The sequence below is a fragment of the Octodon degus genome, unplaced genomic scaffold (genome assembly GCF_000260255.1).
Source record: "Octodon degus isolate 3935 unplaced genomic scaffold, OctDeg1.0 scaffold00140, whole genome shotgun sequence".
Classification (NCBI taxonomy): Eukaryota; Metazoa; Chordata; class Mammalia; order Rodentia; family Octodontidae; genus Octodon; species Octodon degus.
Window position 1 is genome coordinate 3778591 of NW_004524716.1, and position 19610 is coordinate 3798200.

Here is a 19610-nt window from a genome sequence, read left to right on the forward strand (position 1 = left end):
CATAGTGGAATCTCTTGTAAGAGTTTTTGTCTTTATAAGGATTTTTTTTTTTTTTTTTTTTTTTTTCCCTCTGTGGTGCTGGGGATTGAACCAGGACCTCAGGCATACACACTAGGCAATTGCTACATCCCAGTCCTTTTTGAACATTTTTTTTGGAGACATTATCTTGCTCAGATGCCCAGGCTGTCCTCAAACTTGGGCTCCTCCTACTTCAGCCTCCAGAATAGCTGGGATTACAGACGTGTGCCACCAAGCCTGGCACCTCTTTTGTAATATCCATTTTTCCTTATCGCTCTAACTTGTGCACTTTCTTCAAGTCTGTATTCTTTCTTGATAATGTTCTCTTTTATCTCATCCTTGCTACTTGTGTTTTGAGTTTATTCCAGGTTTTCTTTTTTAGATCTGCCTGTTTTCATAGATTGTTTGTTCCTTTATTGCTTTAAAGACTTCACATACTTGAAGTCTTTCAGATGGCTTTATTATCTGTAGTTTCTGCATTGCATCCTGATTTACTGATGCGGTGGGTTTGTTGATCCACTCCAAGAGTATTAGATTTTCTTGGGTGTACCGTAGTTTTATTGTGTGAGCTTACTTTTCAGTGCTTTACTTTTGCTCTGGGTTGGAGGGGATTCTCTTGAGATGGTTTTTGTTTGTAAGGTTCCAGGCAAGCTTATTAGTTTCTTGATTTGTCATGCAATGTGTTGTGCAAAGTTTGGTGGTTTATCTGTGCCTGAAGGTCTTTAGGGATTTTCTGAGTGTGGATGCCTAAAGAACGACCAAGGATTTTAGGCTGCAGGGCAGCTAAAGCCTGCTCTGTAACTTCATGGAGGGAGTTGAGTTTCACCGTCCGAACTTTATTTACCTTTTCCCAGTTATTATAGTGATTGATAACTCCTGTGGCCACTTGAATCTATGCTTGCTGCTTGGGATTTGAGTTTTCTGTCTTGCCACTTCAGAATTTATTATTAGTTGGTTTTTTGTTTGGTTTTGGTGTTTTGAGACAGGATCTCATCAAGCTGGCATCAGACTGACTCATGTAGCTCAGGCTGGCCTCAAACTTGTGATCTTCCTGCCTCAGTTTCCTGAGTGCTGTGATTATAGATGTTCCTCCACCATGCCTGCATTTTAGTAATTTTATGTGTTTGAGGAGGGAGGGTCATTTAGTCTTTACTTAGCTGCTTAGTTGTTTTGAATAAAGCTTGCCAATCAACAGCTTACTGAGATTAAATGCCACCTAACTCAGTGATGTGAAGATAATAAGTTGTACATTTTGGTATTTTATTTTTTGTAGTGCTAGTGATAAGTTAATGGGCCTTAGGTATGTCAGTTAGGCAAGGTATTTCTTATGGTGTAAGAAATGTTTGTTGTTTATCCTATTGGTGATTAAACACAGGACCTTCACACTGAGCTAAGCTCTTTTTTATTTTTGAAACAGGGTTTTGCTAAATTGCCGAATTTCCCAGGATGGGCTTGCCATCCCATAACAGCTTCCCAGAGGGCTGGGATTATAGGCTTGCAGAACACATCTGACTGACTATGGCCTTTAAAGAGGCTCATCTCCCCCTGAAGCCCCTGTCCCCATGATTTTAGAAGTGTGACATGTGCTATACTGTGGTGACTCTCAGCTTAAAATTGATTATTGATTTGAGTATCATGCCTCTTCTTGCACCCTCATCTTTTGTATTAATCTTCTAAATTCCTTACTGTTATTTTAGGAGGAATTTATACTGAGAAAAAGATGCATTTGTATTGTTAGTGTGCTAGGTTGACTTGGAAGTTTATAAGAATCTGAGAATCAGTTGTTGAATTTCAAAAGAAATAGTGCAGTGGGAGGCAGGAGGATCATTATGAATTTAAGACCAACCTGGGCTACATGGTGAGACCCTATCTCAAAAAGACCCCCCCCCAAAAAAAAATAGAGCAATGAATGGAACTTTATTGAGTCATCTTTCTACACAGATATAATAGATATTTGATGAGCATTTTAGTCTTCTTTCTTCCTCCTCGTAATTGAACCCAAGACCTACACATGCATGCTAAGTATACCCTGTACTACTAAGCTACATATCCAGTCCCAAATTAAGTCTTTTTTGCTTAAAATACAGGATGTCTATTTTTTGTGTCCTTCATTTAAGTGTTAGACATTTCATATTAATTTTCTCAGTAAATGTGATTTTATGTGTATAGAGATATGTTCTGTCTTTTATAACTGCTGTCCTTTTTTTTTTTTTTTTTTTTTTTTTTTGGTGGAACTGGAGATTGAATTTAGGCCCTTGCGCTTGCCAGGGAAGCACTTATTCCACTGAGTCATCTCCCTGGCCCCACCGCTATGCTTTTTTATAAAATTTTACACATGCACAGTTTGTGTGTTTTCTCCTTAGTTGAGTTGGGGGGCCCATAATACTAATGCTCATTTGCTAGAAGGACTCAGAAAAACTTTTATGATAGCCTTTTATTATAATGAAAATAATTCCATTACAATAAGAAAGGAAAAAAATTGAATTATCATTATTTGCAGGTGACATGATACTCTTCATAGAAGACCCCAAAAACTCCACTACAAGACTTCTAGATTTAATAACCAAATTCAGTAACATAGCTGAATACAAAGTCAGCACTCAAAAATCAGTAGCATTCCTGTACCTGAATAACAAACTCACTAAAAGAGAAATTAGAGACATAGTGCCTCACAATAGCAGTCAATAAGTGAAATACCCAGGTGTCAATCTAACAAAGGAAATAAGAAACTTCTGTAGTAAAAACTACAGTATTCAAAAAGGAGCTTAAGATAAAATAACAGGGAAATGGAAAGATACCCTTTGCTCTTGGGTAGAAAAAAATATATATAGTGAAAATGGCCATATTTCCAGAACTGTTACACAGATTTAGTGTAATTCCACTCAAAAGTTCAATAGCATATTTCACAGAATTAGAAAAAAATAATCCTAAAATTCATTTGGAACCAAAAGAGACCTAGAATAACAGAGACAGTTCTGGGAAACAAAAAGGCAAGGCAAGGGGCGTCACAATCCCAGATTTGAAATGATACTACAAAGCTGTTGTGATAAAATCAGCATTTTACAGGCAAAAAAGTAGACCTGAGGACCGGTGGAACAGATTAGAAGATACAGAAACAGCTCCAGATGTACTTAGCCCTACCTTACCTTTGGCAAGTGTACCAAACACATTCACTGGAAGAAAGATAAGCTTTTTAATAAATGGTGCTAGAAAACTGGTTTTCCACATGCTAAAGATGAAAATTAGGCACGTCACATGCACTAAACTAAAATCAAAATGGATCAAAGATCCAAACAAAACAGAAACATTATATCTGCTAGAATATATGATTTTTTTTTGGGGGGGGCGGAATCAGGGATTGAAATCAGGCCCTTGCGCTTGCCAGGGAAGGGCTTATTCCACTAAGCCATCTCCCCGGCCTCTGCTAGAATATAGAAACGGTAAAACGCTTGAATACATTGGTATATGCAAAGACTTCAGGAAAGTCCCAATAGTACAGGAACTATCACATAGAATCAGCAACTGGAATCTCATTTTTTATTTATTTTTCAAAAATTAAAAAATACTTTTATTTTTTGGTACAGGGTCTCGCTGTGCAACTCATACTTGTAGTGATCATCCTGTTTCAGCCTTCCCAGTGCTGGGATTACTGGTGTGCACTGCCACGCCCAGTTTTGGTGGCCAGCATGGTACGGCTTGGGTCCTGGGGCCGGCATGGCATGTGGTACTGGGGAATGAACTCAGGTCTTTGCACTGGCCAGGCATGCACTTAGACCGCTGAGCTATCTCCCCAGTCCTGGAATCTCATCTTATTAAAAAGGTTTTACACAACCAAAGAAACCACCAGTTGAGTGAAGAGAAAACCCACAAAGTGGGAAAAAGTGTTTGCCAGCTGCTCCTCAGACAAAAGATTCCTATGGAGTGTGTATAAAGAATTAAAGAGCCCCCCAATTTGAAGACCCAACCCAAAAATGGGCATCTGAGATGTATACGCACTTTTTAGGTGAAGAAATACAAATGATACATAAATATATGGAAAAATGTTTAGTGTTAATGGTCATTTATGAGATGCAAATTAAAACACTGTGATTCCATCTCCAGAAAGAATGGCTATCATTAACAAATCATCTAATAAAAAAATGCTAAAGAGGATGTGGGGCAAAAGGAACCCTTCTCCACTGTTGGTGGGTGTATAGACAGGTACAACCACTGTGGAAATCAGTGTGGAAATTCCTCGAAACCTAGTACTGAAAAACACAAACAATAAAACTAGTGCTAGAGGTTTCATTTGACCCAGCTATTCTTTTTCTTGGTGTCTTCCTGAGAGAAGAAGGTATTTGAAATCTGAAAGAGAAAGCAGATAGATGAAAGCCTGAGTGTATTTGAACAGCAGGGTGCTTACTTAATTATCTCAGAAAAAATGTGAGACAATACACAGGAATATTTTCAAGCAGGAATATTTTAAGCAGGAAATCTTGCCTGAGCCTTGGGATCAGAGTTTTTGTTTTTAATTGGGGATCAGTCTTGAAAGCTTACAACCTCTGTAGGGCTGACATCAGTTACTGGGACTCAGGTCCACCCAAGGGTCTACCTGGGTACAGTAGGCCTCAAACATACTTAACCCCCCCCCCAATCTCTATCCCATTAAGTCATACGTTAGCACAAACGGCCTGGACAAACTTAATTTGGTCCAAAGATAAACTGAAATACTCAACAGACAGAATATGGCATGGGTTCAGAGTTAAACCCATAAACTACTCAAGGGTCAGTTCTTAGACAGGGCTTTCTTAGAAATGTGCAAGGTTTGAGCAATTTAAGCCTGCCAAAAAAACCACTTCTGCACTGGTGAAATGTATTTTCATTTCTCAAGACTCCAGATAATTGTCATCTCTTTCAGTTACCTGATGCACATTTTGTTTTGTTTTTGAGACAGAGTCTTACTGTTTAGCTCAAGCCAGCCTTGAACACTGTAGCGGGGCTGGCCTCAGACTTCCTCATTCTGCCTTGACCATCTGAGTGTTGAATTACACCTGTGTATCACCCCTCCTGGTACTGATGAACTCTTAACTTAAGAGTTTGTTGCCCTTGTATCATTGTCTCTATAGTTAGTTATACTTAACTTCAATTTTATTATTTGTCAGGTAATTCATACCATCTCAAAGTGAACGCCTTGATCCTTTCCCTGTATACTCTTTGGTTTGGAAAGTGGTTTCTGTGTATTTCCTTTGATCAAATTTGTTTGTCTGCTTATGTGAGTGCTGGTGTGTATGTGTGTATGTATTTATTGAAACAAAGTCCAGTTATGTGGTACAGGCTGGCCTTGAACTTGATCTTCATGCTTCAGCCTTCCAAGCGCTAGAATTACAAGCATGTGCTACCACACCTAGCTGATCAAGATCTTTGTATATTTTTTTCTTTTCTTTTCTTTTTTTTTTTTGGTATGAGAAGTTGAACTCAGGGCCTCATGCTTGCCAGGAATGCAGGAATGCACTGTGCCTGTGAGCCAGGAGGCTGCACTTAAGATGGCGATGTGTAATAGAGGGGTCACGCTTGGAGTGTCTGTCATCCTGGTCTTCTAATATGTACTTCTTGTCATGACATACCAATTATTACCATACTGTCTCTCAAGTAAAGGCTTTTTTTTTTTTTCCTCTAAAAAAAGGATAATAAAAAAAAGGCAAGAATAAGAAAAATGTCACAGGTCTGTCCTGTTCAATTCTGTATATGGTTAAATTTCTAAATTTCTTTTTAAAAGTATGTAAATGCTTATTTCTAGTTTTTAAAAATTATTTTTCCTTCATTTTCTATGAGGACTTAAAGTTCAACATAATCAATATTTGATGGAAAATACCTGTTCCATGATATGCCAAAGATGTTTGATATTTAGACAGATAGGGTAAACCGAGCTGCATATATTGCAGGTTAAGAATAAGCATCTTGTGAAATAAGTACTTTCCTGGCAAGCACAGGGGCCTGAGTTCAGTCCCTGGTTCTGAAAAAAAAAAAATAATAATAATAATAATAATAAGCTTCTCTTCTGGAGGGTTAACAACGTAAGTTAGCAGATCAAAATTGGAGAAAAGGAAGGGCTGCAAGGTCAACCAACATTTTGGCCCAGCCTTTCAAGGTCAGTGAAGACTCAAGACATAGGAGAACCTGTACTGTAACATCATGTGTCTCAGTTGTGCTCCAAATTTTCTGATCAAGGAGATTATGGAGCCACAGAGGAATGTAATCGATGATGTAGAGTGTGCCTGGGGAGAGTCACATGGAGAGAAAACATTCTCTCAGGCTTTCACAGAGAGCAAATTTGTCAAGCAATGGCCATGACTCATGCTCATGGCTGACACTGACAAAGAATCTACAAAGTGCAGTACAGGGCTACAGGATAAATCCTGAGGGTACTTGACTGACCTTATCAGATACAAAAGTTACATTTCTTGTTATATAGGTCTTGCTTTATCCTGGTCTTAACCATCCAGCAGAAAAGTATAAAAACAAGGTATATAAAGTAAAGCCATATTAATATGATGAACTGTAAAAGGCTCAAGTCAATAACTTCTGAGGATAACCCACTAATATCATGGACTGCTAGACAGTGTTGGATTGTTTTGCTGAGTTCAAACACCTATAGTATTTAGATGCTAATAGAATACCCAACTCTGACAGGACTAAACAAAAAAAGGGGGATGCAAAGGAAAGATCATTTTGTATTTATATATACAAAATAGGATAGATATACAGCTACTTTTGCTTTATTCAATGAGAAAAAAGAGGTGTACTGTGTTTGGACAGGATATCCTGCCTGCTTCTTGTACTATGGATAACCACTAAAAAGATAACAATGTACAATGTATTGATTTTGGAAAGTGTGCTATTAATCAGCTTTGAAACTGTCTCATTCATATTTGTTTCTCAATAAAATTTGAAAAAAAAAAAAAAAAGTTGAACTCAGGGCCTTGTGCTTGCCAGGAATGCACTGTGCTGCTGAAGTACATCCCTGGCCCCTGCATATGATATTTATTTTTCTTTCTTCTTTTTTTCTGTATTTTAGGACAGGGTCTACAGGGTCCCACTACGTAGATCAGACTCTTAGTGATTTTTGTGTTTTCAGCCTCCCAAGTGCTGGGATTACAGGTGCGTGCCACCACGCCCAATCTCAATCACCCTTTTAGTGTACCACTGGCCGGCAGGCACAGTGGGGATTGAACCCTGGCTGCTGCACTCTGCCTAAGCAGGCGCTTTAGTCCACTGAGCTATCAGGCCGGCCCTTGCATGTGATATTTTGATGGTAAAATAATGTAATAAATATTATGTTATATAAAAGTTTTGTTCTCAAATATATGCAGTAATTTGAGTTTATGTAGCAATAGTAATGTATATATGTCTTCCAGGAGACTCATTCCTACTTTTAAGAATGAGGTTTACATTTTCATTTACATCAGAGTGACTATGTGCTTCTGTAGTTTGCATATTACACAATTCTTCAACAACTTCTGTAGCAGTTGATTATCACATTCTTTTTTTTTTTTTTTTTTAAAGCTAGGTATTGAACTCAGGACCTTACACTTGCCAAGTATTACATTCTTTATTTGTTGCTTTCTGTAGTTTTGCATATTATGAGCTGAAAACACCTGCTAATCTTTTTGCTTTTATAAGGTTTTTTTTTTTTTTTAAGGCAGGGTCTCACTATTTCGGTTAGGTTGGCCTTGAATTTGGAGCAGTCTCCTTGGCTCAGTTTCCTGAGTGTTGGGATTACAGATAATGCATCACTATGCCACTTTAATACTAGTCTTGAATCCTTTCTTGAAGGTAGGAATTAATGCTGTATTTTCCTTTTCATGCCCAACATGAAATAGTGTGTTGTATTGACACAGGTGTTGTTTTCTTCTTAGCATTAGCTTCCAAATACTATCTAAGCAATTTATCTTTTCTGACAGTTCGAACACTTTTGTGTGAAAGCACAGGTGAGCTCTCTTCTTTCAGTAGCATAAATTAAGGTATCTCTGAACCAAGTCAGATTTTATTTTATTTTTTTATTTTATTTTTTTGTGGTACTGGAGATTGAACTTGGGACCTTGTGCTTGCCAGGCAGGTGTTTAAGCCGCTGAGTTATCTCCCTGGCCCCCCAAGTCAGACTTTATAACATGATAGATTGTGTATTAGTTTTCTGTTGCTGCTATAACAAAATCACCATAAATTTCATAGGTCAGAGGAATATACATCTCTTATAGGGGCAGGAAGTGTAAAATTAATTTTACTGAGATGATGTTAATGTCTTGTCAGGATTGAGTCTGTTGCAAGCTCTGAGAGAGGATCCATTTTCATTTATCATTCAGCTTCTAGTCGTTTTCTTGTAATGTCTAGTGTCTTCAAAGTACATCATTCTAATCTCTGCTGTCAGTTGCTTTCTGTTCATTTGTTATTGAATCTGTATCTGCCCCCAAAACATTTGAGCATTGTAGGCTTTTACACTGACCTGCATCCTTTACCCTTCTAAGACATTTTAAAATTTTGAGACAGTTGCTCTCCAAGTTGCTAAATCACCCAGGTTGCTCTTAAACTTGGTGATCCTCCTGCCTCAGCTTCCTGGATGGAATACTGAGATTACAAGTGTGCTCCAGAATGCCCAGCTTTGCCCATCTCTTATGGGGTCACTTGAGTATACTTATGGCCTGCTGGACATATTTCAGGTGGGAAATATATCTCACCTCAAGAAACTTAATTTAGCAGCCAGACATAGTGGTGAATGCCTGTAATCCTAACACTCAGGAGTTGAAGGCAGGCCCCTGCCCCAGCCAGCATCAGAAAAGTTTTATCACATTTGCAAGGTCTCTTTTTGCCATGTAAAATAACACTTACAGGTTTTGAAGGTCAAGGTTTTGTTGGGGGAGCATTATTATCCCCCCACATATTATAGTTAAAAAAAAAACAAACACCAAACCAGTGTTGGGAGGCGCACACACACACCCTTAAATAACTCAGTCATTTTACACAGTTCTTGTTGCTCATTTTTTGGGCATGCCTGAGACACAAATGGTTCCCATATGGGCATCATGCACAGTTACTCTTCCCCCTGACTATTATTTAATGTTACCATTTTGTGTTGTAGTTGGTGTAATACGGTGCCCAGTATGCCGCCAAGAATGCAGACAGATAGACCTTGTGGATAATTATTTTGTGAAAGACACATCTGAAGCCCCTAGCAGTTCTGATGAAAAATCAGAACAGGTATGCCTCTCAATTTTTCTTTATTTCATATTGTGATATCAAGATGTAAATTATAAGAAAAAAAATCCATGTTTGGGGTAGTTAAATGATTTAGGCTTTTAGTTTTATCTTTCACATTGAAAAGAAAGGTTGGTTAAAAAAGAAAGGTTGGTTTTCTTCTACACCATCAAACTTGGTTAAATAAAACTAAACTATTGTTTCAGAAGTAGAATCTTGTATAGAGTCTGTGTTCTGGGCCTGAGATTTTTACCTACCTAAAAGTTGGATCTGTAAGGAAAGGATTTAATTGGAGACAAATGGCTAACAAAAATTTTACTCTTTATAGTGAGTCTAATATATTTGACAACAAGTTAGAATATTTTCACCATTTTGTTGCAGAGATCTCTATTTTGTAAATTTAATGTAGATTAGTATTTCTTCTTTTAGGTGTGTACAAGTTGTGAAGACAATGCTAGTGCAGTTGGCTTTTGTGTAGAATGTGGAGAGTGGCTGTGTAAGACGTGTATTGAAGCACATCAAAGAGTAAAATTCACTAAAGATCACTTGATCAGGAAGAAAGAAGATGTCTCAGGTAAGAAACATGTAGTTGTAATGATTTTGATTAATCTTACAACTTTTTCTACTTATTTGTAAAAGTTTTACATATCTTAGCATCAATTGAAATTAGAAAATTAGTAAAAATTTTTATCATGTTTAATTGAAAAAAATATTTGTTTTATTTTGCTACAGAGTCTGTTGGAGCATCTGGTCAGCGCCCTGTTTTCTGCCCTGTACACAGACAAGAACAGTTGAAACTTTTCTGTGAAACATGTGATAGACTAACATGTAGAGACTGTCAGCTTTTGGAACACAAAGAACATAGGTACAGAAGTCATAATTACTTACTGAGAAACTTACAGATTTTGTCTCAGATTTTGAAATCTAAATTTTATGTGTTTTATTTCTTGAGGAATTACGTGTTTTGACAAATTTGTCTCATCTTTGTCTTTAAATGTTTGTTGAAATGTATCATTATACAGGTTTGCTTTGTATGAATAGTTTTTTTTTGTTTTTTTGTTTGTTTGTTTGTTTTCCTCTTTTCTTTTCTTTTTTTGGCAGAACCGGGGATTGAACTCAGGCTCTCGTGCTTGCCAGGCAAGTTCTTATTCTACTGAGCTATCTCCCCGGCCTCTATATATGAATAGAATTACATTATTTCTTTGTTATTTTGGTACAAATAAGCTTTTACTAATATATTTAGGCAGTACATTATAACCTATAAAGCACTAAGGGTATGGCTGATTTCTTACGGGTGTGGATGATAGCCATTTTAACATCAAAGTATAGCTATATTGCTGTCAAGTTCGATGTATAATTTTTTATTTTTTTAATATATTTGGTACAGGGTCTCACTATGCAGCTCAAACTCATGGTGATCCTCCTGTTTTCAGCCTCCCCAGCACTGGGATTACAGGCATGCGCTGCTATGCCCAGACTCTGGCGGCTCAGCCTGCCCTTGAGGTGGAGCTGGCACTGCATATGATGCCAGGGATTAAACTATGGTCCCTGCGCTTGCCTAAGCAGGTGCTTTAGTCCGCTGAGCTGTCTTGCCAGTCCTAGATGTATAATTTGCTCAAAAACTAAGAATTTATAAACAGCTAAATAAGATTACCAGCATGTATATACTCCTTTATATTTTAACCATATTTAATCATGAGAATCAGTGATGTTTACTTATGAATTTGTTTCACCTGAGTACTGAAGTTTTTACTCAGGTATATAATAACTATCTTCTTTGTTGAATTTCTTTAGCTTCTAGAGCATCTGTTTATTACAAGTAAAAAAAGTTGGTCTGACCTATTACAGTCTAAAAGTTTCTAAAGTGGTCTTTCATTCGTTCGTTCTTTCGTTCTTTTATTCTTTGGTTCTTTCTGAGAAACAATCTTGCTATACTGTTCAGGTTGAATTTGAGCTCACTTTGTACCCTAGGTTTGTCTTGAATTCACAGCAATCCTTCTGTCTTACCCTACCCCCCGCTCCACCAGTGCTGGAATTACAGACATGTGCCACCATGCCGGGCTTCTAAAGTGTTTTCTAAGAAAAATTTTTCTGGGTGGGTGGGAATAAGTTTCATGAATCTATTGTCAAGAAAGTCTAGGGGGGGGAAAAAAAGTTTAGGAAGCCAAGCAATGGTGGCACATCTGTAATCCCAATATTTGGGAGGCTGAGGCAGGAGGATTGCTGAGTTCAAAGCCCAGCCTGGGCTACATAGTGAGTTCACAATCAGACTAAACTGCATAGTGAGACCCTGTCTCAACACTCCCCGGAAGGTGTTGGGGGTAGAAATAGTTGGGTTTTAAATTCCCCTCCCTCTCCTTTGCACCCTCTTTAGGTCGCACTGGGAATTGAATCCGGGATCTTCACACTAAATCTCCACTTTTTTTTTTTTTTTTTGAGAAGGGGTCTCCCTGTGTAGTTTAGGTTGGCGCCTCAAACTCTGAGTAATCCACTTGCCCCAACCTCCCAAGTTCTAGAATTATAGGTCTGTGCCAGACTCTGACACATTCGCCCTTTTGTTTTTTTTTTCCATTTAGAGGCAAGGTCTCACTTAAATTGCTGAGGCTGGGCTTAAACTTAACCATCCTCCTGCCTCACACCTAGCTTTTCTTTTACTTTTTTTTTTTTTTTTTCAGGATAGTATCTTGCTATGTTGCCTAAGCAGGCCTTGAATTTATGATTTCTTCAGTGAATTCATTGACATAATTTTTTTTTTTTTTTTGTATTTTAGGAAAAGGTCTACAGGGTTTTCAGGGTCTCACTACTAGACCAGACTTGTGGTGATCCAGCTGTTTACAGCCTCCCAAGAGCTGGGATTACAGGCATGCACCACCACACCCAGTCTCAGTTGCAGCTCAGCATGCGCTGGAGGCAGAGATGGCCCGAGAGCAGGACCAGGGATTGAAACCCGGCTCCTGTGCCTGCTTGCAGGCACTTTAATCTTCTGAGCTATTTGGCCAGGCCTTCATTGTCATAAATTTGATCACAGTAGGGTGGTTTTTTTTTTTTTTTTTCTTTTTCATGACAGGATCACACTATGTAGATAAGGCTGGCCTTGAACTTGCAGTGATCCTCCTGCTTCAGCCTACTGAGTGCTGGAATTACAGATATGTGCCATGGTGCCCATCAGATACTATAATCTCAATTGCTAACAACAATTGTTGTAATTGTTAAATGTGTGCCAACCACATTTAAGTTATAAAGTTTGGGTACTGGTATTATGACTAGAGATGAGGGAGTCTACTCACAGAAAGCTTTAGTAATCTTTACAACATCCCATCGTAAATAGCATGGCCAGAATTTTGATGATCTTTTGTTTTGTCATTTTGGTGGTGGTACTGGAATTGAACTGGGCCTTGTGTGTACCATGCAAGTGTTTTAACATGGAGCTAAACCCCACTCCTCGGATACCTTATCTAGGGGTTTCTTGTTCTGTTTTGCTGTACTGGGGAACAGTCTCAGGGCTTTTCCACTGAACTACATCCACAACCCTCTTTTTTTATTTTGAGACATGCTAAGTTGCCTAAGGTGGGGCTTGAACTTGTGAACTTATTGCCATCCAGAGTGCTGGCATAACAGCCACTCCCCACCCTTCTGAGGCTTTATAGATGTTCATTCACCATATGACAGATGAGGTCCTTGGTCACCTGTGAGCAGCGCAGCCTTCAGACCCTTTCCGTTCTGAGCTTAGAGGGTAGTACTGAAAGTGATAACCCACTTGCCACCTCACTATCCTGGAACCTCAGTCATCAGTTGCACTTCATTGGCATATAAAAATATAGTCACAACCGGGCATGATGGCATACCGCTGAAATGCTAACCCTTGGAGAGGCTGAGACAGAAGGGTTACTATTTCAAGCTTCATCTGGGAAGTTAATGACTTAGTGAGACCTTGTCTTAAAGTAGAAAAAAATGTGGTTCAGTGAAAAGGCCTTGGATTCATCCCCAGTACTACAACCTGCCCTCTACCACCTCCCAAATCCAGAAATTTCAAGGAGGTTTTTGGAACTGTTCCAGGAAAGAAGACAAATATGGTCATGCTTCAAACAATGATTGAAAGAGAGAATACATACATGAATGGGTGGCCCCATTAGGTTACCCCAGCCTCATTAATCTGTGCGTGTATACTTATTCACTGATGTTGGCATAAAGACAAAATTGCCTTATAACTCAGTTCTCAGAAACTGTTCCTTTCTTAAAAGGTTCATGACTGTACTATATATCACTACTGTTTTTGTTCATATTTCCATTATACTTTTCTCGGTTGTACTGTCATTGAACTTGTGTCATTGTACTTAAAAAACTGACATTCCCGTCACTATAACAAATTTATAATCTCTACTTTGATGTTTACCATCAAGTTCATTTTCTTCATGTTGCTATCAGTGTTACTCTGTTGAAGTTGAGTTGTTTCTAGAAAAGAACAATAAAAGACTTCACAATGGTCCCCTTGGTTAAAGTACGAAGTTTTCTTTCAGTGTAGCATATATGATTAAGTCATCTTTTTCCTCCCTCCCCTCCACTCTTTCTTGCCATGTAGTGTGGGGATTGAACCCATAAATTCTAGGAAAGTGCTCTTCATCCCCATCCCCTCGCCTCTCTTAATTTCATTTGAGACAGGGACTGCCCACACTGCCTTAGCTGGCTGACCTCACACTTGTAATCCTGCTGCCTCAGCTTCCTGAGTAGCTGAGGTTGCAGGAGTGTACCAGTGCACCTCGTTATTGAATCTCACCAGTATCTTTCTCTTCATCTTCTGTTCGCAAGACTACCTGCACTTCTGGTGTCATCTGCAGAGTTCAGTAAAAACCCAGAAGTAGCATGCTGAGCTGTCTGGTTTTTACCTTCTTCAAGCAGACTCTAGCTTTCCCGAGGAGGATGCTGACCATTTATCTGTTCACCTTGGGAATGCTGTCCATAAACTAAAGGACACTTTGTTGATTATTACACTAGAGAACCGTGCAGAGGGTAGTAAGTATCTTTACAATCATAGGCTCTAGGAGCTCTTCAGGTGATTCCAAAGTGAGCCAAGTAGGGGCAGGAGGCTGCTTGTAAATCGGTCCTCTGAATTCCCCTGGCTGTATGTTCCTATATAAGCCATTTCTGTTTTATAGGGACTCCATTTATTTAAATAAGTGAGTTGGCTTGTTTATGTATTTATTCTGGGGATTGAATCTATAGCCTTTGTCCTGGGCTTATATATACCCCAGCCCTTTTTTTTTTTATTTTTAAGGCAGGGTCTTTCTAAGTCATGTTACTCAGGCTGGGCTTAAAAGTTACAGTCTGCCTACCTTAGCCTCCCTGAGTGCTGGTATTATAGGCGCATGCTGCCATGTGTGGCTTTTATAGGAAATGCTCCTGCATGCTGCCCGACTTAAATTGTTTCTCAGGAAACATCCAAGATACAGGTATTTCACATGTCTGGATTATTTTATGTCCTTCAGTCATACAGGTCTTCATTAACAAATGATGTATGTAGTACCACAGCGTCCAGAAATTTTCAGCTCTACAGTCCTAGTGAATGCCACTGGATGGCATATAAAGGCTTTTTTGCTATAGCTCCAGTCTGCTAAAATGTGTTGCAGACACTTCCATAATCATCCAAGTGTGGATCGTGGCTCCCCCAGAAATACTGCAAAGAGATTGCTTTTTGTAATTCAAACATGGCTTTTGTTCGGGGCCCATTCATGTATGAACTACTTTGGGGTGGGCTTTTCCCCGTTTTATTTAGTTTTTGTGCACTTTTGTGCATACTTTATTATGGAAAATTTCAAGCCAACACAAAAGTAGCATAGTAAAATGAACCCGATTGTCCTAATATGGAGCTTTTTCAAAAAAATTAACCACCTGTTTTTCATGTGTGCCCCACATACTTGCCCCTCTAACCTGATTATTATGAGTTATCCCCAGCATCAGGAATACCATCTATGGACCATGGCATATAATGTATCACAAAGGTCTTGGAACCTGTATTTTCTTCTGTTGGTTTCTAAATAAGCCAACAAACAGATAGTTCCAGTTTATGATGGTTTTATTTAAAATATTGCAAAAGCAGTAAATCTAAACTTTGAATTTTGATCTTTTTTCATCATATTTTTTTGGGCTGACGTATGTGATGCAATATTCTCCCAGTGCTGGGCACTTTTATGTTGTACAATGATACAAACTGGTGATATTCTCATCTGTGGAATTTATAGTTACCCAAATCCAAAAATACCAACCAAATACTGGACTTTTGTTTAGTTCTAAGGTGAAGGGGCAGTAGCAATTTATCTTTGTCTTCTTTCCGTTTTTTGTTTGTTTCTTTTTCATTTTTAAATTCAGTATATAGCTCAGGCCAACCTTCAGTTTTCTGTGTAGCCCAGGCTAGCCTTGAACTTGGAATCCTCCTGCCTCAGCTTCCAAAGTGTTGATATTACAAGCATGCTCCACCATACCTGGCTCTTTGTTTTTCTTTATCTATGGAATGTCATGGTCTAGATTATTTTTAGGAATTTGAACTAAATGGACAGTCTTTTGAACCTTTGCTACATTTAGCAATCAACCCCTATTTGCCATATATATTACTGTGTATAGATCAGTCCTAATTTGGTCTTTAGTTTCTGAAACTCTGATATCATTAATATAGTACATTATCCTTTTTCTTTTTTTTATATATTTTAGGCAAGGGTCTCATTACTAGACTGGACTTGTAGGGGCGGGGCTGGCACAGCAGTCCTGGGGATTGAACCCCCAGCCCCTGCTTGCAGGCACTTTAATCCACTGAGCTATTTGGCCAGCCCTGTCATTCTTGAGACATGTTTAATGTCAAAATCTTTTTGTTGTTGTTTGTTTTTGGTACCAGGAATCAAACTCAGAACTTTGAACTTGCCAGGCTGGCCCTCCGCCATTGAGCTGTACTCCCTGGCCTGATCAAAATCTTTTTTTAACCAAATTATGACAGTAAGATGACCAATTGAAATAACCCTATGCAATATAGTAAGTGTAAATTGAACCCTTCCCATATAAAGGCAAATTGTGGTAGGCTTCTTTTTATGGTAAGATACAGGAAAAGCACACATAAGATCAGTCACTGTGAGCCCAACATGTTGGTGCATTCCTATACTCCCAGCACTTGGGAGGCTGAGGCAGAGGGATTACCTAGAGTTCAAGACCAATCTTGGCTACATAGTGAACTCAACACTAGCCTGAGCTACCTAGCGAGACTTTGTCTCAAAAAAAGAAGAAAACAGAAAGATCAGTCAGTGTGTATTGCTTTCCTTTAGTGTTTACATTCTTTTGTAGTAAGATCACATTGGAGCAGTTATGCTGGCAGTGCTTTAGTCTTCATGGTTGACTCTCAGTCTCTGTGAGCCACCTTCTTTTTCTGCAGGCCACATGAGATTATTGTACCATGAGTTCATAGGCACTGACTTGTGATTTTTTATTAAAATGATAAATCTTCATTTGCCCATCAAAGGGCCGGGGAGATAGCTCAGTGGAATAAGCGCTTCGCTGGCAAGCACAAGGGCCTGAGTTCAATCCCCGGTTCTGCCAAAAAGAAAAAGAATGTATGCTCAGCGTTTGTCCATCAAATTTCCTGGACTGTCTCAAATTAATAATTTCTGTGGGTTTAAGCAGTGCTAGTGGTTCTTATTTAGCATATCTAATCCAGATTGGCCTTAAAGTGAACTTCATTCATTCAACTGTGTGTAATACATCTATTTTATTTATTTAACTGTGTATAATAATATATCTGATATATAAAATATGTGTTAATCAACTATTTATGTTATCAGTAAGATTTCTGATCAACAGCAATAGTTAAGTCATTTGGGAGTCAAATGTTACACATGTTTTCTACTGTGTGGAGTTGGTGCCCATGATTGCTGCATTGTTCCAGGGTCCATTGGGCTGCCTTGGTTCCCCAGCTGGGGGCTGAATTGTAAGACCTTAACTGGCCCAGGCAACTCAAGCTCAGGCCCTCTGACATTTAAACTTTCTTCAGACCTGGATAAAATATTGCAGAGTTAAGTAGGGCCCTTTATTGTTAGGTACAAGCCATGCTCCCCTTGGTCAACCCAACCGTTCAGTAATGCTGCGTTAAGACCTTTATTTCAGCCTCACCAATGACTGCTGTATTCATCCTATTTTTATATAAACATCTGGAGATTTCCAGATGCTTAAAATAAATTTCTGTTCTTCTCCCTATTTTTTGTGAGTCATTCATTTTCTTACTGTCTATATTAACCCATAAAGAGAAATTAAGACATTAAATCTGGTGAGGTATCTTGGGTCACTGTTAGATTCTGCATTAGTAAGATTATATGTGGGATGCTCATGCAAAAGGACCCACCCTAGTCCCAATATTTATTATATACTATGAAGCATATTCAGTATTCTGATCAACATGTCTGCATACAAATCATATCAGCTGCTTATTCTGGGGAGTTTCATTTGGCATTTATAGGAGGGAGACAAGGCAGAAATTTTAACTGTGACCTTTTGTCTAGTTCATCAGGCTAGTTATCACTTAAGGGATAACCTACTCTGTATCTGGATCATACATAGTTACCCATAGTTTGTTAATATTCAGTTGTGGATTATCAACCCAGATATGCTATTTGATTCTGCAGCATTCATGTGAGTAACACAGAACGTTAGGAGTCTGAGGCAGGAGGATCACAAGTTTGGGCCCAACCTAGGAAACTTAGTTACAGTGTAAGTTTGTATCTCCAAATAAAAGAAATAAGAAGGGACTTGGGAACTTAGCTCAGTGGGAGGGTCCTGGGTTCATTCCTTAGTACTGCAGAGCAAAACAAAACACCAATGATAGTCCTTCTAGATTAATCTTTCTCACAGTTTATATCAGTAAGATTTGTTTTAGTTAATAGTGTTGATCCCAAAGCAAGACACTTTTATACTGTACTCCCTGGTTTTAGTTGTTTCCTGGTTTTGTCTTCTTTACTTGGGCTACCTTTTTGTGACTGGGGGTAGCATAGGTATTGTCTAATAGCTCAGCATAATATTTCTAATTTTAGGAGTGACTGTAGATACTGACCAAATAGTGAGCTTGTACCACTGTCAGAATCTGTCCCAGTACTCTTTATTATTTTAGCTACTGCAGATAGTAGTTGTAAAATGGTTGCATAATTAGATTTTTTATCTTACTCGTTTGTGTTTTCTTATTTATTTGGTGAGTCCGTTTCTTAGGAATTGGCTTCTAAATCTCATAGGTAACATTTACCTCTAGTAACTGCAGCTGCATTTACAGCACTATAAATGACTAGGTAGGGGCTTGCTGGTTAGCTCAGTTGTTTAAGCACCTGCTTGGGCAAACGCAGTCAGGTGCAGGCGCGGGGGACTGCAGTTTGATCACCAGCTCCACATGCCATACCAGACCTGCTCTTAAGGCAGCCTGAGCCAGCCCCAAAATAAATGAATGAATGCATGCATGCAATCAAGAGTCAAAAGTACATCAGTTCCTGTCCTCTGTCCTTCTTCCCAGACTACATGCAGTGAGTCAGAGTCACTTTAGTGATCTCACATCTGATTTCAACTATAAAACTAGACAAACTGCACAGGTAGCACATGACTAAAACCCAACTTTAAAGGGCAGGGCAGGAAGATTGTGAGTGCAAGGCCAGCCTGGGCTACGCAGTGAAACCCTATGTTATACTGACACTCCAATAGCAGAAACACCTTTTTTGGTAAACTTTAGCCTTTGCACATATGGTTTCTTAGAATTATAGATGATTCTTTCTACTTAGTAAGAGAGCAGTATAACCTTAAAGCTAGTTCACTTCCATGTATCATTCTCTCTCTCTCTCTCTCTCTCTCTTTTTTTTTTTTTTTTTAAAGGTAGTGGGGGTTGAACCCAGTGTCTTACACTTGCCAGGCAGGCGCTTATGCTGATGAGCTCTCCCCACAGTCCCTTGAGGCAGGATCTTGCTCTACAGTTTGTGCTCGCTGGCTTTGAACTTGTGGCAGTCTTCCTTCCTCAGCCTCCCCAGTGGTCCAGTTATAGGCATGCATCCTATGCCTGGCTACGGATACTTTAATACTTTCTGCTTCATTATTTCTGTTCACTTTCCCCCTTTCTTGCATACTTATTGATTAGATCAGAATTTCCATCTTTTTTTGTCAGTTACTATGATAGTTTACATTTTCTAGAAATCATCTAGTAAAGATTAGCTTTGAATTAAACAGTATTGAGATTATATATCAAAATCTATGGGTCAATTTTAGCAGTCTAGTTCTTAACTTATTGGCTCTCTTTTTTTTTTTTTTTTTTTTTTAAATTTGTTTATTTATGTGTGTGTGTGTGTGTGTGTGTGTGTGTGGCC

The 19610-nt window shown here is 38.7% G+C and overlaps 1 protein-coding gene across 1 annotated transcript in view; it reads left to right on the forward strand.

The window, feature by feature from the left end:
* The window catches only part of Trim33 (tripartite motif containing 33), a gene marked incomplete at its 5' end in the record, with an annotated part of 118012 nt that overhangs the window by 34849 nt on the left and 63553 nt on the right, over window positions 1–19610 (forward strand). Inside the window, 3 exons of the mRNA XM_004641726.2 lie at window positions 9131–9249; window positions 9676–9820; window positions 9979–10111. Of these exons, the coding sequence (XP_004641783.1) occupies window positions 9131–9249; window positions 9676–9820; window positions 9979–10111 (397 nt within the window). The remainder of the gene's footprint in view (window positions 1–9130; window positions 9250–9675; window positions 9821–9978; window positions 10112–19610) is intronic.